Genomic DNA, 24,674 nt, shown 5'->3' on the forward strand with positions numbered 1-24,674 from the left:
TTAACATCAGAAAAAAACACACCTTAGATCTGGAGTACACTTATGTAGCAATTTAAAAAAAAATCACAGTTATACAGTAGCTCATAGCTTATGGAATCTCAGCACACTTGGCATCCTGGTCTTTGTTTTCTGATTTTCTTTACTACAGCAAGGGTGTTTCTGTGCACATGCAGAAAAAAATTATGCATGTGTGCTTAAATGGGTATGTTTCATCCTTAAAATGTGTTAAATACGTCTTAAAGAACCTGTATTTTTCTATTTTACTGCTGTCAAAGTGTGTGTAAAAAGGGTATGTACCTGGGTATGTACCTACATTTTAAAAATGAGTAAATCGTTTTAAACTTACACAACCTAATGTCCACTCTCTTTTCTGTCTTACCCAATAGTGATAACCTGCTACGAAGAGCTGCATGCCAAGAAGCTCAGGTAATACCGTTTAAAGTGATAAAATTAGATTAAAATCTCCCTCTTATCTTGGTTGTGCAGGAATCCTGAGATTTTCCCAACGGGCAATCTTGTCTACGTGACAAGCCTTATAATGATGCCATCTGTGTTCTTTTGCTAAAATGCCGAAGGATGGATGAGGCCTCCAGCCTGCGGCTGGGGTGCTGTACCTTTTGTGCGCTGGCTGCTGTTGTGATAGAAGGTGCAGTGTTATTGTTGGGGTAACGTTAGTTACTGCTGTAGCTCCCCAGACCTCCATTTCTGTAGGTGTAATTGCGCATGTAAAGTTTTGGTAGGAGCATGATTTGTTGATAGGAGACTGAAATCTCAGATCTGCCATGACTGGTGTATTCTGGGCAGAAGAAGCACCAACTGCTTCATGTTAGTGCTCAGCTGGAGAGATCTTGCCCTTGTCTATTCAATCCTGAGTGACTTTATCAAGGATACTAAGTGTGATGACTGACCTAGCGCTTTTGAGACTCATGTACTGGGAACTTAATGGAGACAACCCGTTTCCTGATCACTGACAAGAAAGCTAGTATTCGGAGAGAGTTACTGCCCGAGTATACCAACTGTTGCGTTTTGTTGTGTGTGGCCTGCACGGGCAACCAGCAATGAACAAATTCCTGTACTGTAGTATTGCCGTAAAGAAATCTTGTCCTTAATAAGCAGTCTTTCAGGGGCGTGACTATTGCTGGCCATGGATGACATCACTGCACAGGTACTGCTTACTGGCTCTGATTACCTCAGTGGCATGCTGTAGGTTTTTAAGAGTCTTTCTGCCTCCCACAAATAAAGTTTATTCTAAACTTGTTTCTCCATGCCAGATCTTAGAGATTTTGCAGGATGTAGCACTACTGTCATCATTGCTATGTACTGGGGTCTGAGAAGAATGGTGAAAATTATTTTTCTGATTAAAGGACTTTCCTTGAGATTACCCTGCTTCAGTGGCGCACCTGAATAATCCCAATTTTAGCCTGCCTGCTGTTGAGGGAAAGATATTCACAGCAACTCGATTTGGGCAATGGAACTTCATGCCAGAATAGATGTAAGGGAGCTCAAGCCTCATGAAAGAGTAAGAAAAATCTTTACCTGAAAATACTGCTTTCATAAATCATACTTACAGCTTCAGAGTCAAATGCATTTCCAATTCATGGTATCGGTTTTTCTTGATTTTTATGTTTTCAATATTCATTTTTACTGCATAATATCAAAGTGATAGAAGTTTTTTATATTGCCAAAAATAGCAGTTAATACCTCAGTATTTGAAGCATGCTGACCAAATAAAAATATTTTTAAAAAGACACTGATGAAATGGTATATAAGGAGAAGTTAAAAGACCTAAGTGTGTATGCTGTCAAAAAGGTGTCACTGCTAAGGAAAGACTGGAACAAAAAGATAGTTCTGTTGTGGAAATTCTGACTTTCCTGTTTCTTAATTCCAATCATTAAGTGATGGGATCTATTCCATTATGGCTTATACTTGTAAATGAAAGTGCAAAAGCCCTGTCATTAGAGGTTCCTACAATTTCAGTGGTTAAAGCCTGAGAAAATACCCTGCAGAAGACACCTGCATTAGAAAGGAATGAACCAGAAAGCCTAGTAATCAATTCCTGATGTAATTTCCATTCTCACTGATTTGTCAGTGCCAAATACTGTTTGAAAAGACACAGAAATACAGCAGGAAGGCATTAAATGTCTGATATGTTCTTCAGAATAACAACAATCTGTAATTGTTTGAAAAATGCTACTTGTGTTTATAGTGCTATTTAAGTATTGAGGAAAAAATAGAGGCGAACTCACCCAAGAAAAAGTTTAGTCTGAATGAAGTTGGAGGTGGTCTCTACTATTTTTTACATCAGATTTTTAAGTATTTAAGCCTGTTCCAATACCAATGTATTGATGAGGCACCCACCTTTCTTCCAAAGTATCCGCTATGGCAGTATTTAATGCGAAGACTCCACCCTGCGTGTCTGAATTTAAGTATCGGTTTATGATGATATCCTTGGGCTGGCAAATGATCATGGAAAGGCTCTATAGAGTTCTTTATTATAATAAAGAACCCATTTATCATATTTTAAACCTTTTGCACCTCCTTCTCTGGAATAAGCCAGTGTGAGCTGTCTGCAGACTTCCTTTGCAAATGTGGTCTTGCTGGTTGACCTTGTTGTTGTTACTGAACTCTAGGCATGTGTTAAAAAGGTCCTGTTTACCTGGCAAACAATTCACTCTGTGAAGCAGGGATAGGTTTCTGTAAAGAGTTTTTCATAGTTGCAAAATAGCTACTGTCATCTTAGAAGTCCAGAAATGCAATACCTGGCAGTGTGCATTTGATGAGGAAGTGAAAAGGGCATTGACTTTCCTAAATTTTACCTTCATATATGTATTTAATAGCCATTTTTAATGTCTGGCTTTAAGTTGTCTTTCCTTATGTTGTGATCTGAAAACAAGACTTCTAGCATGTTGTATTAGACCTGGCACTTCGAGACATGGTTTAGCGGGCATGGTGGTGTTGGCTTCATGGTTGGACTTGATGATCTTAGAGGTCTTTTCCAACCTTAATGATTCTGTGGTTTTATGATTCTGTGATTTTTTTTCCTGTCTTCGAAATCAGCATTAGCTTTAGAAATGCCCCTGTATGTAACATGAATGTCTAAGTATGTATATTACATAAAGAAGTGATTATGTCGTTGCTCATAAATTCTTTATGAGCCTTGTTAGGTTGTTTAGAGCAAGCAAATACATCACATTGTGCACCACCCCCCCAGCAAAAAGTTAATTGTTTCTAACAGTTGTAACATGCAAGAGATCCCCTATATTTCCCAATTCTCCCCTCCAACAATTGCAATAAAACAAGTTGGTCTGTTTTCCAGCTGATTTTTGAGTAAAGCTTAAGAGCAATTGATCTGGTTTCCTTTCTTTGAAGATTTCTTTACTCTCGGCAACTTCTCTCATCCTTCTCCTTTCTTGAAGAAGAAACTTCACTGTTTTAAGCAATGTAGCCTGCTGCACACCCCTTTTAATTGAGGTTTCCTGAGCCAACTTGGCAAGTGGAATTAATTATATCTTTAAATAGCTAACGATCACTAAAATGTACTGTGGTTTCTGTACAGTGTTCACCTTCGTCAATATAAAAATTCCTGCTATGATTAACTTTAAAGATAAAGGGAAAAGAAACCAAGGATAGTTGACTCTGTCTTGTGTTTAGCACAGTAGTCTTTTGTTCCTGCTTTATTTCTAGGTCTTCTGGATGGTACTGCTGGATATGTTGTCATCCTTGTACTCAAAAATAGTTTGATTTAGTGTGGTAGTGAGGATGCCTTTAGATGAGCTAAAAGAGGTTTACGGAGTGGGAAGTAACATGTGTGGAAGCTTTGCCTTTTCTTGCCTCTCCTGTGCTGAAAAGCTGTGGAAATAGGTACAAATGGCTAAATGGTACAAGAAGCTGTATGGAGTAACTCTTGAAGAGCTTAAAATTGAAGTACCTGTTCAGAATTGGATTAAAAATTTACAAGGAATTCAGTGATTTTTATAGGGAGATATTAGGAAGAAAAAATTTCTGAGAAATAGTGAGCTTGCTTATAGGTCAGGGCAAATTCTCTGGTGATTATCTTTCATATCTTCAAAAACTTAAGCCTAGAAAATACAAAAATGAGCAGAAGAGGTATAAGAAATGAAGGACAGAAGTGGAAAAAGATGTAGAAATAAGGTGTCAGGCAGGTCTATGAGAATTACATAAGAAAGGAAAATTAAGTAACCTTGGAGTCAAGGATAGCTTCCTGGATCTCTGCCCATGGCAGCAAACCAGAGGTTGACAAAAACGAAATGGTGGTGGAATTGTAAAAATGAGCTGAAGAGTACCTGTGACAGTGGTGTGAGCTGTTGCTAAGAGTGCAGGTCTTTGAATAGGAGACGTGTACAATGGCTGAAGGTGGAAGTCATTTGAATGTCATGAAGCTTGAAAGCCCATTGGCATTTGTAGAGATGCATTATTTTGAACTGTTTCAGCAATGTGCTTAAAAGAGAAACTGAACTCTGCTCTTTTTCTCTTACTTAGGCTTTTGGCAACCAGCTGATCCCTTCCAGTATGCCACTGAAGAAAGCAACAGTGTTCCTCAACCCAGCAGCCTGCAAAGGGTAAAATTCCCCCTTCCCTAAACATGTGAGGCACTCTTTTTGTATTTCTACTCTGCCATTCACTATAAAAGCCAGCCAGATTTTTGAGCTCATTTTTGCCTCCCTCTGATGCCAAGCTGGTGCTATGTAACTATGCCAAACTTTATTTCACCAAAAATATTGGGATGAGAAATAGAACTAGATGCTTGAGTTGAAAGAATGATTTCTAAATATATGAATATTTTTAATTTTTCTTTTATCCTGTGTTTCGGCCTTTGTCATTCCTTTGTATGTAGAATTCCTTCGTATTCCTTCCACAGTATTGTATGTGACATGTTTCCATCCTCAAAAACTATAGAAATAAGAGATGACCTTGATTGCTTCAAGACTTGAAGTTAGCCAGCAGTGATATTGCTTCTGTGGGAACCTGTCCTTGAAAGGGATGTGCCCACAAACTGAGAGGCTAAATATGGGCTCAGAGCAAGACTCCTGGAAGAGGTCGGCTGCTTTTTTTGCATACTCATTAGCAGAAAAAACAGTTATCTTGGATATGATGTGTGTCTGTTTCTGCTGATCAGTTAAGCTTCTTATCAGTTCCTTCTCGGGGAGAGGTGGCGAGATGTCAGTAATAGTATGAAAGGAATTATATATCTGACATGGAACTGCTTGGACTTAGGTGTTTTTGTTAAAATCACCCATGACTGGAAAATGCAAAGTGTGAATAAATTAAGTCTCTGACTTCTAGTCTCATGTTTCTATTTGTTGTGAGCAATTTATAGTTAATGGCCTAATTATTTTATTATGGAGTTACAGGTAGAAAATGCATCAGTTATATAACAAAAGAAGGTCAGATAAAATTTTGCTTCTAAATTTACTTAATAATATGTAACTGTAAATATTTCTAAAAACCTAAATGGACCTTCTATGTGGTCATAAAGCCTGGTGCGCTGTATGTTGTTAATTTTCTAATAAATTCCTTTCTGAAGATCTTGTTTTGTTTTGTTGGAGGTTTTAAATTATTTTTGGAGAAAGCGAGATAGCCTCTTCTGCATTTATTAAAACTGCAACAAAAAGCTGACATCTGAGATACGAGTCTAGAAATGTAATACATTTGAACCAAATGAAATCTCATCTTTCCTGACCGACAGGTTGAGTGACTGATTGTGTAGACTCTGTGCTTGTTTTTAAGTAGATTTCTTGTTATTCATTTGTTCTTTCCTTTTTAATTTTTTTTAGCCACCAGACTAATGAAATAATTTTTACTGTGTTTTTTCTAGCAAAGCCAGGAATGCTTGTTTTTAAGTAGATTTCTTCTTGTTATTCATTTGTTCTTTCCTTTTAAATTTTTTTTAGCCACCAGACTAATGAAATAGTTTTTACTGTGTTTTTTCTAGCAAAGCCAGGAACCTTTTTGAAAAGAATGCTGCTCCAATTTTGCACTTATCTGGCTTGGATGTAACTGTGGTTAAGGTAAGAACTGATAGGTTCTGCTAATATATATATATTGTCTGCTCTGTTTTCTCCTCTTGAAGAATTGAAATTAAATTCTGGATGCATTTAAATTCTCAGACGTCCTATAGACATATCATGGGAGGAAATAAATACTGAGATTTTAAGCTGGTACTTAATCTTTTTAATTCACAGTTAATTTACAAACTGTGTACTGGGTTTTTAATTTTCAGCTAAAGCAGTACATGTGCTTGTCTGTCTATTTAAAGCAGCCCTTTGATAATTCATGTTTGAGAGAAAACTCTTTAAATATTTGAGTGCTGGCTAGTGGTACATGCCCATTGCTGTTGAAATTGTCGATTCTGCCTGAATTTGCAGAATTCAGAAGTGAGGAACTTCAATGTGCAGTGGAACTATTCAGATTAATTAAAAAGAACCTTGTATTTTTACACTGAAAATGTCTCAGTGTATCCCCAAATAATTCAACATTCCCATCACAAAAGCAGAACACTGAGCTCTGAATGGTGTGAATTAGCAGAGAGGTTTTCTTCAGAAAGAGAAGAAAAAGTAAACATGAAAGGATTCTGATCTTTTTGCAGATTTTTGAGCCTGTGATATGTGGATTGTTTAATAGTCACTGTGTCCTAGCAGTGAAGTACTCTAATATGTATCTTTCTGTCTTGGAGTATTTTTCACAAGGTTTAGTGTTAAAATGCTGCTATTATAAATGCCTCTCGCTGATCGTTGAAAATACAGAGTCCTGCCCTAAGAGAAAAAATTGTTTTGCAAGACTTAAAAACTGATGCTTTATAGCTTCAGACCTGACAAGTTAGCAAAACAGGGCTGGGCCAGTAACTGAGGCTGAGATGTCCCTGTAAAAGGCATTAATTTTGCAGAAAACAGTTTTGATGGTTTAGAAAGTCAGTGTACTCTTTACTGCTAAACTCATTGTCAACAGCTTGCTGTTGGGCAGTAGCCTTTTATGTAGCTGATGCTGTGTTTTGGGAGACGCATTTCAGCACTTTGCTAAAGATGTTGGTACGTTTTCTGCAAGAGCATGGTTTGCTTGTGGCTTTGTTTCAATGTAAAACTACCTGGAAATATGATTATTGTTGCAATATTCTAGATCTATTGAATAAGATTTACTCTGATAATTCATTTAGCCTTTGTGTGTGTGTGTGCTCGCACATGCGGTATTAGGCAGCAGACTTGGGAGTTGAAGAAGTTTCAGTGAATGTAAGTAGTATACTGTGTGCCTATATGACAGTAACTATTAAGCAAATGGATAGATGATTTTTTTTTTTTTCTGTAGAAGAGAAATCCTGGAAATAGTTGCTTGAGTTCTTATGTTTGGATTTCTGTTTCTTCAGACTGATTATGAGGGACAAGCAAAAAAGCTACTGGAATTGATGGAAAAGACAGATCTGATCATAATTGCAGGAGGAGATGGCACAGTACAAGAGGTACTGCAGGAGCTTTGTTCTGGTTTGTTGAGAATCATAGTTAGGCTGAGGGTGAGAAGATTGTGTCTCTGTAATGTAGCAACATCATAACAGCTATTACTAGAGATTTGTCCATTTTAGTATCTGTGTCTTCAGTCAACGTTATAATGTTCTGGGGACAAGAAAGCTCTGCTAGTTGTTGGTAGTCTAAAAGTGATGATGGGAGTGGGGGTAGAAAGAGTGTGTGACATAACTATCTTCCAAAATTTTATTTTAGAATGAGAAAATTATTTGGGGGGACATGATTCTAACTTTTTCTTTCTGTGTAATACAACTGTAATGGTTTAATCTTCAAAGTTCATTCCTATCTGTACTCCCCAAAAGGAATGCATGTTTTGCTAAGTGGGAATCAAATAATTTCAAAATTACGTGGGAGTGATAACAAAGCATGGTATATATTTAATAAATGCCTGTTGTCAAGATGATTAACGACAGGAACAAACTACCAGCAGAATTAGACGATACTCTTATTTTTCAAGGAAGGCTGTGTTTTATTAAAGCATTTCCTGGAATACTAACTACTGTTTTCATAAGGCATGTAGCTAAATGAAATGCAGTGACCTTAAGAGAAAGTGGTCAGAATAGATCTGCAAGTTTCTCCTGGCCTTAGAAGTGATTATTTTTAATCGCACACTGACCAGTGCTATTTTTGCATTATGCAGACTGTTATTCAGTGTTAAAACATTTACACTGGCATTAGTTGTGGTGCCAGCATATCTTTATGTGCACACATAACCCTGCTATTTTTGCCATATTTGCACGCTGAGCATGCCTTGTTTCTGATGTGAGCTACTGCAGTGCCTTCCATAGAAGAGTAGCTGCTCCTTAAATCTTTTCCAAAGAGTAAAAGTGGGTATGAATTTTGTAGCTTTCTACTGTAACTGAAAAACAAAATGCTCAGAGCTGAGCATTTCACATTTTTTTCAGGTCATAACTGGACTTCTCCGCAGAGCAGATGAGGTGAGGAAATGTCATTTTTAAGACTTTGTTTATTTCTTAGAGGAAATGTGTTGTGCATCCACTGTGATCTCTTGGCCTCATCTGTCTTCTGCAGATATGTTGCTTACTAATGTGGAGCCAACTTCCTGCGTAGTAAGTCAGCCATGCTAGTGTCCTGCAATTCTGCCCGTTGTTCTTCATTCCCTTTCTCAGGAGTGCAATGTCTCCCAAGCCACGTCTTTGGGAAGTTTCCAGCATCAAAGCAGGGATTGTGGAGAAGCCAAATGCACAACTTACACAGACCCATGGACCAGCTGTGTATGCTGCTTTGTTTGGCAGAAGCATCGGGCAAAAGTACATGTTTTTCTTGTGTTTGTACAGGCTTGAAACTGGAATCATTTATGGCCATGCTCCTATTGGTTTATGATTGCCTTGCTATTTTTTCAAGCGGTGAATACCTATGCGGATGGCTGCAGAAAGCAAATTTTAACCTCTCAAGGTGGATTGCTCCGAATGGAAATGAGAGAGATTTTTCTTTTTAAAGAGGGAGGACAGTGTTATTGAAGAAAGGAGGGAAACATTGTTCCCAAAACCTTCTGGCAGGAGCTGGCAAAAACTCAATTAAATGATCCAGACAAGATTATGATGATACCCTTGGCAGCTAGAATTCTATGTCTTTAGGCAGTTGCTTTGTCTGAACGTGACAAGAGAAACTCTGCAACCAAGCCAGTATTTTTAAAGGGGTGCTGGCTGTATCAGTTCTGAGACAACAGTTTTTTAAATTTATTATTATTATAGTTGGTCCCTGAGACCTCTATAATCTAAAGATACTGGAAGAAAAGTTTGGTAGGCTTTACTGGGTAGTTTTTCTTCTCTGTTTTTTGACTTAATGTACCATGGGTTGATTTGCACTAATGTAGAAAATTCTGCATCCGGCATTATTTTGGGTGGAATACCGCATTGTAGTATTGCCACCGCGTCACGTTATGTCTTTGGCCAGGGAATTCTTCTTGTCCTTCATAACACTCTGTCCTAGGAGTAGAGATCTGCAGTTCAGCCCCCTCACTCTGTGCTCTGCTTCCTTTTTTATTCGGGTATGTCATACCACTTTTGCGTGGGTAAGAAGAGCCTGTGCAAGGTATTCTGGAAACGCAGCCAGGGGAGCAGAGCATGACTGCACGCGCTGCAGACAGCCTGTTGTCTGCATGCTGTAAAACAATTCTGAAGAAAATGAGAGAAGGGTGTTGGAGATGTGTTAAGACTTGCAGGTGACACAGAGATAGCAAGGGAGAGCGGGCGGGCATGAAGTGAGAGGGGTATCATTTAGTCGGTATGGATTTGCAATATCATGGCACTGCTAGGTAGTGGTGCCCAGGAGGGAGATGGTACGTTGTGATATATGGTAGTTTACATTGATTTGCTGACACGCTTCAAGAAGCACAGTTTATTATGAGGCATAGTGTAATAACTTGCTCCTTCAACAAGCCCTTTTGCTGAACTGTGGTACAGAAAAATAACATGGTCAATGACTTCCAAAAATTAGACCTTCTGCTGCTTCATGGTTTGGATGCCAGAGGAATCAATTAATTTCCTTTCCTTAACTGAGGAAATCTCTTTGTCATGCAAGGTTACTCTATCAGAGGGGCATTTCTGCAATGGTAAATGAGATTCAGAGCTTGTGATGCCACTGTCAGTATTAAGAAAGATGGCAGATTGCTGACAGAATCCACGCATTAGTGAGGACGTGGCGGCCAACCTGCATGTAACACTGCTCTTAATGATTACAGAGAGCTCCTTTGTACCCAGTTGGCCGTGGTGGGTTCACAGATTTGGATGCCATGCTCTGAGTCATTATGTATTGCTGCCTCATTTAAGGAAGTGCCTGGCTGCTTAGTGCCAAAGGAGTGGTATCAGACACAGCTGTATCTCCACACAGGAAGCTTTGTTCAACTGATGCAAATGTTAATTTACTCTCCTCATGTGTTCAGGCTACCTTCAGTAAGATTCCTATAGGATTCATACCTCTTGGAAAGACCTGCACTCTGAGTCACACGCTCTACCCTGAGAGCATGAACCAAGTCCAGTAAGTATTACATGTGTCTGAAAGGGGGCTTTTTTTGTTTGTTTTCAAGGAGCAGTGCTTCTTGGTAGCTTGAAACTTTTCTTTTTCTTTTCTTTTTCTTTTATGTTACATAGAAGTTGGCAGTTTCTAGGCATAGCCTGATGATTGTCTGGACTTGCCTGAGTTAATGACTTGAAAAAGTGACTAAAAATTAAAAGAATGAAATGTATGTATTATAAGAACGTGAAATCATTAGCTGTGACTAATTTCTCTGTGACTGTCTGATGCTCAGACTTTTTGTAAAAAAAAAAAAAAAAGGATTGAAAGGATCAAGCCTCTTAGGAATAGTCAGAAAGGATATGACAAGGATATAGCAAGGATATGACAAAATAAAAAATGTCCATCCCTTCTCCAGTTTAAGAATTCTAGAAACTAGTCCGCATATAACCTGGTTAGCACCTGCAAAGTAGGGTGTACAGGAATATCTTTATGGGAGAGGCTGGATCCTGTTACTGACTTTTGCAGGGGTTCTTGCCCATCCCTTTGATGGCCCTGATGCTGGCAACTCTCCAGCAACCTGAATCTTACCTACCAGCATCCTGGGTATGATCGAGTCTGGCAGTATCTGTTGCCTGCATTTCAGTTTTTTGTAAGTTTTGTTTTGTCCACTTCCAAGATAAAAAGGCCAGTCAACTAAGCTTTCTTTTCCCCACACTTCATGTCTTTTCAGTTTTTTCCTTCCTCTCCTCCCGTACTAAAGAATACACTTCTCCATGCTCCTGAAATCTGTTCATTCTGGTTCTCCCAGTAACTTATTAGCATTCTTCTTTGTGGAACCCTTGCTGGTATCCATCATACATAAAACCCACGAGCCAACTGGCATAACATCCTTCATTAAAACTACCAGAGTGCTTTGAAGCTTGACAAGATGGACAAGGCTGTAATCAGCAGCTAAGATTAAAATAATAATTTATGTTTGGGTTCTAAAGAAGCTGTTCGAAATGAATGATCTTCTTGTCCCAAGGTAATGAACTGTGCAGGTGAGACTGCAGCATATTGGGGAAGTTGAAAGGAATTTGGTCAATAGGCTGCCTAACAACCCACACCAGTAACAGAATCTGACTTAAGAATTGCAGAAGTAATATCTTAAAAAGAAATATCTGGGCTTTGGTTCCTTCAGGGCTATTAGATCTTAGCTTTGGAGTGTAGGAACTGTGGAGGTCTTTCTGTAGAAGGATAAGAGTTAGGAGAAAAGGGCTGAGGGAAGAACAGCTTCCCTCTCTGTCTCAGTATTCTAACCTTGATGAAGCCAAGGGCAACTTCTCCTTCTGATTCACATGAATATTGGGCTGAAAAGTGCATTTGGTTTTGGTTTTGTTGGGTTTTTTCCCTGTCCACCTGAGACACTGGAGAAGTGCACAATGTGGAATTTAGATTTTACACAAGTTTGAAAGTAAGGAAGGGATTTTAATGAAATAATACACTATCAGGTCTGAACATAGAGACTTCTGCATGAATTTGAACACAGAACCAAAATGAACACAAATTTGTAACTTTGGTTACAAAATCTTTAGTGCCATGCTTTATGACTTGAAATGAAAAAGTGTGCTTTAGCTACTGTCCACAACTTAATCAAGACCAAAACCACCAATGACATTAAGTATCCGAAACAGCAAGTAACAGGGTTGGTGTGTGATCTGCCAGATTAGCTGAAGAAGGAGGAATCTCTGAAAACCTTAGGCTGAGAACTTCCTTTTGATTTTCAGGTCTTTTGCTGTTTGTTAGAACGGAGGCTTTGTCATGTGTTCCAGCCACCCAGTTTGCTTCCTGATTTCAGGGAAGCGCAGCACTTTGTCAGAGTTCTTTCCCTGGGGTTGTGTTTGCTGCAAAAAAGCCCCACCTGGACTTGTAGTGGGGTTTGCTGAAAAAAAAGTGTCATTATAAAGCTTACTCTTTTCCTTCCTTCCTGATTGTTTTCCTTTGCTTCTTTCCTGTTTGTTTTGCAGACATATTACTAATGCTACATTGGCCATTTTGAAGGGAGAGACAGTTCCACTTGATGTCTTGCAGATCAAGGTAAAAGCATCTGCTTACTTGGCACCCAATGTTCCTAAAACTCTCCTATTCTCATGTTGTTCTGTTCACATGGACTGCTTTTCTTCTGTGTAGTGCTGTCATGAATTTTGGTTTATAATATCAGGAGTTCTGGTGGCAGTCATTTCTCCAATATATGCTATGACATCAGATAGTCTAAACTGGAGAAAACACTAGACTGTCTGAAGATCCTTTTTTTGAGGCTCAGAGGGTATTGATGAATACAAAGCTTACTAACGCCAATATTTCTGTAGAAATTGTGAGAGACAACAATAGCTGTATGAGCTGATTTAATGCATTCATATGTATTGTGGAATTAATAGCTTTCTTTTACAAACTGAAAAATGTGAAATGGGAAAACCTCTGACTATGCCCTATAGTGTTTTTGGATATTACTTTTCTGTTACGTTGTAGAATGGACATTTCTGAGGCGAGAACTTTGTGTCATTGTGCAGAACTCCTTGCTTTTGGCTGACAATATCCACAAAGTGAAATGGCTGTTGCTGGGTGTGCAGTCAAACTCAATCAACCTCTTCAAAACTTCACGTCTCATATTCCTCTCTGGGAGCAGATGGAATGTATAACACTTAAATTCTGCTTAGCTTTATTGCTGTTAGTTGTTTGTCATACCTCTTCTGTGAAATTTCACTTTTGGGATTAATCAGAAATCAGTTTTTATATACGGATTATGTTTCTCTAGCTGCAAAAAACAAAGCTGGAAACAAGATAAGAGAAAGCAATTTCACAGTGTTTATTTTTCTTTACAGGGAGAAAAGGAACAGCCTGTGTTTGCAGTGACTGGTTTAAGATGGGGATCTTACAGGGATGCAGGAGTTAAAGTTAGCAAGTAAGAAAGTACTGTTTTTTGAAACTGTACCTTTTTTAGCACTCCTGCCTAAAAAGACATGCCCCCTTCTTGTAAAGAAGTCTTTTTTGAGTGTAGGCATTTGACAGGCAGAGGCGCCCACTCTTGTTAGGTCTCGCATTACACACATGGGAGTAGAATACATTTCAGCATTTTTGTTGTTTGAAATAAACACTTACTTGATGCTGACCTGTTCTTTTAAGTATCTACTTTCTGCTTGCCTTGTGGTGCCTGCTTCCGGAACTTTATTCAGATTGTATCAGTGGGAAAAGCTCTCCCTTGAGTAAAGTCCAAGTAAAGTAATTGGCCATTGTTTTTCATCAATTGCCAATGAAAAGATGCACGCAGACTTTGCAACTCAATTACAACAAGGGACATCAGGTGTGGTAGAAATGCCCTTCAGTTCCTGCCAGAAATGGCGTGGACAGTGCCATCTGATGACTGTAGTCTGAATGCTAAACTAATAATTGTTGGGCTTTCTCCAAATGGACATTTAATATGCCACTGTCTGTGTATCAAATGACTAGCATTATCTGGTGAAGAAGCAGCAGGGCCAAAGCAGTTCACTCTTCAAACTGTTATGGAGGAATTGCAGCCCATGCCTCTGCTACACAGCTATAAGGAAATACCATGTGTTTTGTGAATGAGCTATCTTTGTCAGAAAGCAAGAGGTAGCAGACCTCTGGAGTCTGGCAAATATTTGAGTAGGTTTGAGAGGTGATGTGGGTTGGGGGAGATGCAGTAAATGGTCAGGGTGTTTGTCTCTGGGAAGCAAGGGACATACTCAGTAACTTGTATAGCTGCTGACTTGGCAGGCTCTCCTAATTGCAACCCCAAGATTAAAGAATTACTCTTCTCTCCTCTCTGCACTCTTACTAGGCTTCCTACCTGTACCCTGTTTTTTGCCTAGCATCAGCCTTCACATCTTCTCCTGAAGCAGTTCCCTTTCATAAGAGTCTTTTGGACTCAGTGCCGGAGACATGACAGCACCTTTTGTACGTGGGGCAGCGTGAACATCCTCAAACCTAGTTATCTTCCATGAATGTTTTTGAATCCACAGAAAATGTGCCGAGCTTGGAAAGCACATCGGTCACAAATGAACAGGTGCTCAGAGTGTGCTTGGAACAAGAACCATGTGTGCTTGCCCTGTTTTTATACTTCTCCCCTTCATCTGCGTTTGGTCCCCATGAGAGGTGGGTTACTGGGCCAAATAAACATTTGGTGTATTCCAGTACAACTCATCTTACACTGAAAAGACGACACCTACTACAAAGGGAGTTAAGCTATAAGCCACAGTTCCAGAAATTTGTCTGTCTACTCCTCTGCTAAGCACTGTCCTGGTGGAGACATGGTGCTGGTTTTGAGGTTTTGTTATTTTACAGACAATTCCGTGGTTTGATGGGAGTAGTGTGACAGCTGCATGTCTCTACTAGTTAATGATATACTTAGATCTGCAGAACTCTTGAGCTGATAGTGTTTAATGTACTTTGTTGACCTTCTTTGGTGGAAGGCAGTAACCAAATTCTGTGCTAAGCCTGCCTAAATAGTCACATCTTTAGATTTTATACAATGCTGTATGGCTGGCAGGATTTTTATTTTGTAAAACATTGATTTTGATCTGAGAATCCTTTGGGGCAAATGAATATTTGCTGGCTCTGTTCTTTTGTCACTGAAGCTGTTGATATTTGTTTGTTTGTCTGCTCCAACCTCATTCTTCATTGCCTATTGTGGAGATGAGTCCCACCAGCTGTTAGACCACAGACCTTTAAATCACTCCCAGTTGTGTCACATAACTAGGTAAAATTCTGCTACTAAGATCTCACGCTGCCTGTAGTGAAGATTGTGTACTGCATTTTGGTGATCTGTAACTCAGGAAAGGGATATTGCTGCTGAGCTGCTGGTGATGTGTGGAAACTATCTTATCGTATCACAAAGCTGAAGATTGTAGGGGAGCACTAACTTCAGTGGCAAAGAAGTCTGTGTGCTCTGACTTCATGCAAGATTTCTCCCTCTTCCAGTATCGATCCCTGGATATCTTAGGAGTTCTGTCTGTGTTCTTTTTTTCAGGTACTGGTACCTTGGGCCTCTGAAAACCAAAGCAGCTCACTTTTTCAGTACATTTAAGGTAAAGAGTAATTGCAAGGAAAGTGTTTTTGTAGTTGGGAAATGAGAAAGCTGACTATGCTTTGTATAATTTATTTGCAAGTTTTTGTGAAGGGTTCTGGTAACAATATAAAATGGGAGTGAAACTTGACTTGTTAAACCTACCAGCTGATAGACTTAACTTCTGAAGACATGAAGGGGAAGAGGAATACTTAAAAAACATTTCTTTACTGAGGATCTGCTGCCGTAAGATCACCAGGGGGAGCCAGTAACCACCTTTGAAACTGGAGAGCAGTAGTGGTGTTGAAGACAACCATTAAAGTGCTCTGTCACCTTTTCTTGACAGTCTTTCTTACAGTAACATTTCATTCTGATTTATTCATCTGGCAGAAGTGTCTATAATTTGACTGCTCATGCACATTGATAATCAGGCTTCCATGTGCAGTAAAATGAACATGAAGATTGATACCTTATATCTCGCCTTAAACTTTTCTGTTGCTTAAAATTGATCCTGGAAAGATTAAAATTTGACCTGCATGAAAGGTGAGGCATTTTCATTCACATGCTTTTCCTGTTCTCTGAACATACAAGGAGCCTTATGAAAGGGTGTGGAAATACCCAGGAGCTGGTGTGGGAGATCAGATTGTGCAGTCCAGCTATGCTGTCTGTGATAGTGCCAATGCATCCTTTATAGGAAGCTCCTGTAAAGGGGAGTTAAAATTGCATCCATGAAAGATTCCGCACCCATCCCCAGGAAGTTTGAGGTGACATTCTGTGTGCTGGCATTCTAGATAGAAACTGATTGTTCACTTCTCTCCCTCCTCTTTCTCACTTTTGTTGAGTCCTTAGCCTCAGTTAGTGACGGTGATAGTCACGGATTTCACTGGTGAGCTGTTCATTGTACATTAAAAAGATCTGTTGAAGCTGCTGAAGGTTAAAGAGAAGTGTCCACTTTTTCTGCTATCAAGATAGAAAAGTTTCTACCTGATATCCCCTAATTGGGGTATTCATTGCTTCATGTCCCTCTTACGTTATCATTTTGTTAATTTCTGTAAAGAAATTATAAGAAATGGCTCCAGCCTGTTGAGCTTAATCTCTTCCTTGCTTGTCTTTGCTGCTGTGCACTTCATCTTTTCTGGTTTTGCTGTGGCTGTCCTTTGAAACAGGACGACATATAGCTGAAAACAGTGTAAGGAGAAAGAGCTCACCTCCGATATTGGTAGGGGCATTGTTGTGAGTGTTATCATCTTTTCTAAAATATACAGGCTTAAATTAGCACAGCATTGCTGCTTATCCCTTTAATTGCGAATATTTATTGTTTGTGTGTTGACCTGCTGATACAACCTCTGTTTGTCCTGTTTATTATGTAAGTATGACAGTGGAGTCTTTTCTTGCTTTCAGAGGTGTGAGGTGAAATAGCTTAACAACCTGTGCTAAATGATCCAAAACTACTTTTGAAGTTTTGTGCATAGAAAAGTAATTGTATTGAGTACATGTGGGCTCCTGGCTGGGTTGTTTTAGTATATACCTTTTAAAAAGCATCATATTATTACTTCCAAGAGTCCTATGTTTTGAGCATTTCAGAAATTATTTTTGAAACAAAATGAGAGGAGATAAACTTTGTCAGCATCTGGAAGTGTTTCAGGAGCTAAGATTCTTTGGTAGCCCATCAATTGCTAAGTGCTGAAATCTGAAATATCACTGAGAATAATCTGTTACTTTTTTTTTCTTTCTTTTTTTTTCTCTTCAGGTGCTTTATAAAGCTCACCTGAGTTGCCTTAAGACCTGTTGTATTGCTGTCTATAAGCACCTGACTACAAGGTCAGATCTTGATTGTTTGAGTTGTTGGAGAACAAAGGCCTGCCAGGTTTTAGTGCCCCTTGGCTGCACACAGCCCCGTAGTTGTTGCCTGTTAACACTAGGCACCGCTGTGCAGTTGCTCTTTGAGGTTGCCTTTGTACCATGCAGAAACCAATTGTGCTTTCAAACATTAGCATTGACCTTGCCGATTTTTGTTGTTCCCTCCAGCCAGAAGCAGCTGTGTCACCCTGCCACACATCAGCAGCAAAGAAAACATCCCTTTACCCTTTGCTTATGGAGGGGAAAATGCCTCACTTCTATACAGGGAAGGAGTAGATTAGTAGACTTGGGAACTGTGGGTAATCTTTTTCGAGCTGCAAAAATGTCATCTCACATATGAATCTGTAGGCTGGAGAGCCATAAAGTAGGCTGAGGTGGTGGTGGGATCTGGGTAGCTCTGCAGGATTACTTGGAAGCACAGAATTTAGGCTAAACAGAATAAACAGGTAGATGCTAAGCAAAAGGCCCTTTATCTTCTGCCTTTCCTTTCCATGTAAATCCAAGGAATGGCCTCAGAAACATCAAGCTGCTCTCATGTATCTGGGTCCAACTGAGAGACCTCCAGATGAACCAGAGGAGAAACCGTCCAGACCTCCTTTGTATGTGAGGCTTTACAGACGGCTTCGATTATACTGGTCATCCCCACCAAAAGGTGAGGTGTGTGTATTTTGGCATAAACTCACAGGCCGGCTTTACTCCTCTAATAGATCAGAGGAGGGGGTGTGTGGTTCTGCTCTCTATTATTATTAATTATTATAATAATAATATAATAATCATAATCATCATCATCTTATTTGTTGAAACTGTGTTTTGTCAAGATAGTTACAGTGGTATCTGCCAGAAATGGAAGAGAATAGTCCTGCCAGTGCTTGTGGTCTCATAAACAAAAGTGCACCTGTAAAGAACCCAGGGTGTTCCCTGAGCTCACAGGCCCGCCCTGCCATTGCTATGGAAGCCTCCATAGGTGATACTTGGCACTTGGCACAGCTGAGCTTCTTGAAATCTTCCTCCTGTAGAACAGCTTCTTAGTGAGCTGGAGAGAAAGGAGCAGCCCTTGTTTTTCAGGGTGGAGGGAGCTGCTGACACAGAGCAACAAATGTTACTAAAAATAGAACAATAAAACTTGGGCCATGCAGAAGCCTTAAGACTCTCTTAGTACATTAAATTTCTTTCTGTACCATTAACTTTCTTCTCTGTCTCTGTGAGGCTCTCTTGGGTTGGGTACGTAGCTGGGCAGTGCATGTGGCAGACTGCAGAAGGAAGGGGAGCATGTATTTTGCGCAATCTGGTGCGATGCAAAGTCCTTCTCATTCCTTCTTGGCTACCAGAGGTGATTTAGACAGAAACGTGAACTAAGCGACCTGTAGATGAGAACCAAACTGGAGTTTTCTCCTATAGAAAATACATGTTACCGCAGCATCCTGAACATTGGATTCCTGTTTTTTTGCTAGCAACACTTCATGTGTTTTCTAAATGTTCCTGTAATACTAACCCAGGGGATCTGTTAATCCCTGTGCATAAGAACTCACAGGGCTGCAATGTAATGTGCTTGATAGTCTTTCTTGCTACTGTGTTGAATGCTGGTGGTATTTTTTTCTTCCCTTCAGTACTCTGAAGCTCCCTTTTCCTTTTTTAAGATTTTGACATTTGAAGGAAACAAAGCTAGTGGTCACAATGGGTCAGAGTGATTTGTGTAGCTGGCATTGATTTTTCATGCTTCATAGCAGTGAAATGATGATCTGTGTAATTGAATTCCACTTAATGATATCTTCTCTTCTTGATTCACAGAAATCCCCCAGGAGGTAACCCCGGAGGACTGGGAGGAACTGAAGCTATCCACCATTGAGCTTTCCATTGCAACTCGGAACAGGCAGCTTGATCTGACAGTAAGACCATAGTGTAACGGGATTCCAAATGCTGCCTACCTGCGCAGTTTTCCTTTCTTGCTAAACTCCCACTCTTGTGTCTATATAAATAAAAGTTACTACCCTATGCAAGGAGGGGCCCACGACTGAATCCAGGAATGGGCAAGTTTCAGAGCCAGTGTAAAAGCAGTGGACACCCATATAAAACTGGGGTGCAGTGGGATCAGGAAGAATTTGTACAACTGAGAAGGTTTCACTAGCCAAAGAGAAGCTTTAGGATTGCCCGGGAAAAAACAAAGCATCAAAATAGGCATTCCTTCCCTTCTTGACCCATGGGAGAGTGATTCTGTTTTATCAGCTGATGCTGGAAGGAAGCTGGGCCTGAATGTCTGCCTGGAACTGTGGCTTTTCTTTCTCTTTTGGCTTGCAAAACAAAAAGTTAAAAAGAACTGGGAATGAGAAAGGATAGAGGCTACACTGAGTTGAAGGACAGGAAATGCAGGTGGTTGTGGAAGAGTAGAACCAAGGGAGCAAGGGAACTGTTCCTGTCATAACCTTCTCTGCATGTTCATGCTGGTTTTTTTCACTGTTTTAAAACCTGTCTTTGGCTTATGTCTGTGTTTTGGTGCAATTTCATTGCTGTGAAAGCTATTTGGATAGATATCAGTCTTTAATTTTACTGGAAAATGCTAACACAGTGATCCTGTACTGGTGAGCTGCTCTTCATGTTCTCCTCGTGGCAGCAGGAAACCACTCCCACTACTCCCAGATTAACAAGAGGTGTTGAATTTGCTGCAACATGTTTCTTGCTCACAATTCAGGGTCTTTAAGAACCTGAAAATTTGTGTTATATTGATATGTTCTCTTTGTAGCATCAGACAAAAAAAACCCACAACAACCCAGGCAGGCAAATATAGTCTTGAAATTTCTTCCTGTTTTCTCCTTAGAATGTACCACATAAATTTTAGTTTCTTCTTCTTCAGTGGCTTATGATTTGGACTACCAGTGTCCTAATAATGGTAGAAGCTAGACAGAGACTAGTATTTGGGTATTTGTTTTTTTAGTGGTTTCTAGATGGCACTTGAACAGAATGGTTTTGGTCGCTGAACTGCATTAGAGTCAGTGATGTAAAGTGAAAACAGACTTAACAAGAACTGGAAAAATATCTCATTGCCACAGACTAGCCCTTACGTCATTCTCCCCCACACTGCCCTGCCCTTTAGACCTTCAAGATACACTTTAATATTGGTATTGAACAAAGAAGTGATGTAGGGTTCTCGAGTTTCTTGCATAGCCTAGAGAAATACACAAGTTTACGTTAGGGCAGTTGTACTTTTCTGTTAGAGCTGCAAGTATCTTGATACTGCATCTTTTTTCTACTGATATGGACCCCTTATAACTGCTGTTAACTCCTGCTCTTGAAGCCATTGTCCGTGTAGGCGTCAAAGCTCTCTCAAATCGATATCAGGGCATATCTGCTGAGTATTGTCAGCCACTCCTGTCTTTCTGTCTCACCTCAGATTCATGCCTAGGTTGCCCTTGTTGAAGAGAAGCTGATAAAGCCATGCAGGTGCAGCTCAGACAGTGACATGCCTTTCTCTGCAGATACAGCAAAGAAAGAAGACATGTTACACTAATAGATGCATTTATTTTTACTTTTGTCATTTTGATTGCATCTGCACTAGGACTTTTGCCAGGTCAGAAATGTTGAAATAAGTAAATAAAATAAATAAAAACCGAATTGCATCTTAATCAAAGTTGCTTTCCCCACAAAAGCTTTACTGTATACTTGGTTTAAGGGCAGGCTGTAAACAGAAAGGAAGCTAATTAAGGAGTTTGAAGGAATGATATCAAGAACACTCGTGACTTCCAATTTGTATTGTTTAAAATTCTCTTACTGTAGTGTTTGGTGGCCACATGTTGCATCATTGTAGTACTGCTTAAATTCATGAAAGACCCATTGATTAGAAATCTTTGTGAACCGGAAGTAAACTCAAGTGATCTGCTATTACTGTCTTTAATAAGTGTAAATGAAATGTAACAAGCAGCCAACATGTGAATCATTTTTTTCATTTCTTGTGGTATTTATCGTTGAATAGTCATCACTGAGAAATTACTAGCTATAATTTATAATTTGAATCTCAAGTCAAGAGTGGAAAAAACCATGAAATGCATCTTCTGCCTCCTTTTGTGGGACAAAGGACTGGGCATTTTGTAAACGTATTGCAATATTGGGTATGGCATTTTGAAATGTTAACTGCTTGATTTCTGAATCTTCTTTTGCATAGCGCACTGAAGACTTCATGGATATTTGCATTGAAGCAGATACTATCAGCAAAGGGCAGTTTGTAAACAGAGGGTGAGTATGGGAAGGCTGTGAAAAGATGGCAGAATCTCTGTATGAGTCAGAACACTTAATTCTATGCTGTTTTTCTCTGATCTTGGTGCTGCAAAATTCAGAAGCAGAGGACTGCAAAAGACACCTGTCAGTAATGCTTCATGTGGATTACCGATTTTGTTCTTTAAAATTCTTAGTAATTTTTTCTTTCTGAAAACAAGGCAGAGTACTCTACCTGGAGTTCTCCCTAGCTTCTGAGTTTGCTATACCTTTCGTCTTTTTCACCATTGCTATTGATTGGTGCTACTTGGATACTGCTGTCATAATCGAGTTTTATAGACAGACATACAGACTTATCCCCAGAATCTTTCAGGCCTAGCTGCTCAGTGGGCTGAGAGGCGGATCACAGAGCCGCTATGTTTGTACTAGTGTTTCCTGGAATTTTTAAACTCTGATTAGACAGGCCCTGCTTCTAAGTGAAGGGCTCCCTTGACTCAATAACTCCTGTGAGAAATTAGGTCTGAGCTGGAAGAACTTTTGAAAGATGTGAATTTAAACAGAGATTTTAAGCAAATGTATTGGTGCTGGTTGTACATGGAGTAAGAAGGCTACAGGTACGAAGAAGCAGCATGTAGAGAAAAAGTGAACGTGTATTGCTTCCTTTGTGCTTGGAACGTTGTCTTGTAGTGCACTTGTTCCTCCTGCTCTCACCAGACACAAATCTGAGCTGCTTTTTCCAGCTCCTCCATACAGTCCCACTGGCAAATACATTGCATCTTCAGTGCAGGTTTTACCAGCAACAGATTTTCCTACTAAACCCAAGAGTGCTGTTCTGCATGTTACCTTTTTATTTGCTAACGCAGTTTTCTAGTCTTAGAGCTCCCTCTAGTGCAAGCAATGGAAAGATTTCAACACATTTTTACCTGCTTGTCACCACCCTAATAATTCCTGCGTGTATGTCTTGTTTATGATATTAATAGCAGCAGCAGGCCCTGTATTTGAGCATCCCACGAGCCTCAGTGGGTGTAGGATCTTCTGACCTATGCATATACAGTAGGTCAGGTTACCACCTGCATCTGCTTTTAAATTGCATGAGCCATGTGGACCGTAGGTTGCTTGGGACGGAAGTCTTTGCTTTGAAGACTACAGAAGGAAAGGAGGAGGAGATTTTCCCATTAGCAGTGAGAATCTGGCCTCCTAAAGGAGGGATGCAAAAGAGATGCTATGCTGGGTTCTGAGACACTTTGGTAGCAGAAAAAATGTGGATGAATTTGTGTGATTTAAGGGAGGGTATTCAAGTGTACACCCACTGGAAAGAATGTCTCCTATGTGAACCGGACATGCTTCACACAGTAGTATGTCATATTTTCTGACTGCAATTACACTGCCATGCAGAAAAAGCCTCTAATGAGAGTTAACATACCCTGCTGGCTAGAGCTAATTAGAGACAGTACCAAAAGCTTTGAGCTGCTGTTCAAAGTTCAAAGAAACAAAATCTTTTGATTAAACAATGCCCAAAAGTCTGCAGGTAACAAAGAAAGAGAAAGAGGGGTGTATGGGATAGGGGACCAGTGGAAGGGACTGGTTAGTCCTACAGAGAGGAGTCAGAACAGAACAGATGTGCCCTGTTTTTGCAAGGCAAAGTCAGGGTCTTGAGAGAAGCTCTCCACTGCACAATGCACTTTGGCAGCTGGGTTTGAATCAAGCCCATTGTTAGAGGCCCCCCATTGCCTAGCACCAATGGGGTTTGCCTTTGGAAACGTGTGAAGAAGCTCTTTCTTTTTTCTTCTTTTTTAATTCATAGTTTTCAACCCCTCCAGAATTTGGGGAGGGGTTTGACACGGGTTTTAGGGAAAAGACCTTATCAGTGCAGATACCATTTTTTTTTTTTTTTTTTACATTGAAGAGGGCACTGACACGAGCTGATCAGAACTGATGGGTCACGCAGAGGAAACCACACATCCAGTGGGAAACTGCCATGGGGAGGCTCAGGCAGTGGTGCATCAGAGGAGGACGTGCATCAGGGTGCTGGAGGGCAACTGCTGTTGTATTTCAAAGGAAGGAGTAGGTCATCCCAAGTGTATAAAAGTGCCCTCCAGCTGTGGATCGGATTTGTGTGAAGAAGAGCATTTTGCAGTAGGGGTAGAGCTGATGTTTAAGGTAAGGTGGGGGAAGAACAGGTGGTTACACTATAGTGCTTACTCTGAAGTGCTGGAGGGAAGGATAGCAGGGATGGAAAGTGTAGCACCAGTAATTCACATCCTGATAGCCAGCTTAGATTCTGTATATGAAAGTACAGAGAACTGTCACTCCAGGGCATGAATACAATTATAGCTACGGTGCAGAAGACTGTTTTGTTTGTTTGTTTTTCTTAAAGTCTTACTCTGAATCATTTCACATTGGCTGCTTCTGGAGACCTTAAAATTGTGTGTATTATCTGCAGTAGGTGTTTTAGTTCTCTCTCTGCCTATATTTTTGTAATTCAGCATATGGAGTGGGATAAACAAATCAATTGAAACTGTTGCTGTTAGGCTTTGGTCTTGCTCCTGTTTTACTTTGCTGTCTTACCTTCAGTAAGGAACAGAATCAAATGGAAAAGATTTCTGATCCTTTTATACTGGGTCACTAGAGAGGCAATCACTGCAAGTGGAGTTGTGTCTATTTGCTTCTACCAGCATTCTCCTTTGATGTTTAGTTTTGTGTCTTGACTCTTTTGAGCTTACCTTGACCCCCTAATCACATCTATATAGAGCCGCGTTTACCTTAGTGGACCAAAAAAAAATCAACTTGCTCACCAGAGTGCAATATCTAGGACCTTGTATGTTAAACTTCGAGCAGGTTAAACTTTAAGTGGGGAATCTTGCTGCTTGTTTGTACAGCACTGTATAAACTGATAGTATTGCATTCCATCAATGATTTATAATTTATATTTCTGGGAGGATGTTTAATTCACTCTCATTCATTCATTAATCTTTTAGTGTACAGATACTTGATTAAAAACAAACTTTCCACAGTTAATATTGCTTCTGTCCTTCCCT

The 24,674-nt window shown here is 39.9% G+C and overlaps 1 protein-coding gene across 1 annotated transcript in view; it reads left to right on the forward strand.

Moving 5' to 3' along the window:
* Positions 1-386: 386 nt before the first annotated feature.
* AGK (acylglycerol kinase) overlaps positions 387-24,674 on the forward strand; it is a gene marked incomplete at its 5' end in the record, with an annotated part of 27,932 nt that continues 3,644 nt past the window's right edge. Inside the window, 12 exons of the mRNA XM_010293180.1 lie at positions 387-426; positions 4,501-4,580; positions 5,954-6,029; positions 7,379-7,471; positions 8,438-8,470; positions 10,438-10,532; positions 12,518-12,587; positions 13,373-13,452; positions 15,538-15,595; positions 17,938-18,085; positions 19,222-19,319; positions 21,587-21,657. Of these exons, the coding sequence (XP_010291482.1) occupies positions 387-426; positions 4,501-4,580; positions 5,954-6,029; positions 7,379-7,471; positions 8,438-8,470; positions 10,438-10,532; positions 12,518-12,587; positions 13,373-13,452; positions 15,538-15,595; positions 17,938-18,085; positions 19,222-19,319; positions 21,587-21,657 (942 nt within the window). The remainder of the gene's footprint in view (positions 427-4,500; positions 4,581-5,953; positions 6,030-7,378; positions 7,472-8,437; positions 8,471-10,437; positions 10,533-12,517; positions 12,588-13,372; positions 13,453-15,537; positions 15,596-17,937; positions 18,086-19,221; positions 19,320-21,586; positions 21,658-24,674) is intronic.

The sequence above is a fragment of the Phaethon lepturus genome, unplaced genomic scaffold, assembly GCF_000687285.1.
Source record: "Phaethon lepturus isolate BGI_N335 unplaced genomic scaffold, ASM68728v1 scaffold30798, whole genome shotgun sequence".
Lineage (NCBI taxonomy): Eukaryota > Metazoa > Chordata > Aves > Phaethontiformes > Phaethontidae > Phaethon > Phaethon lepturus.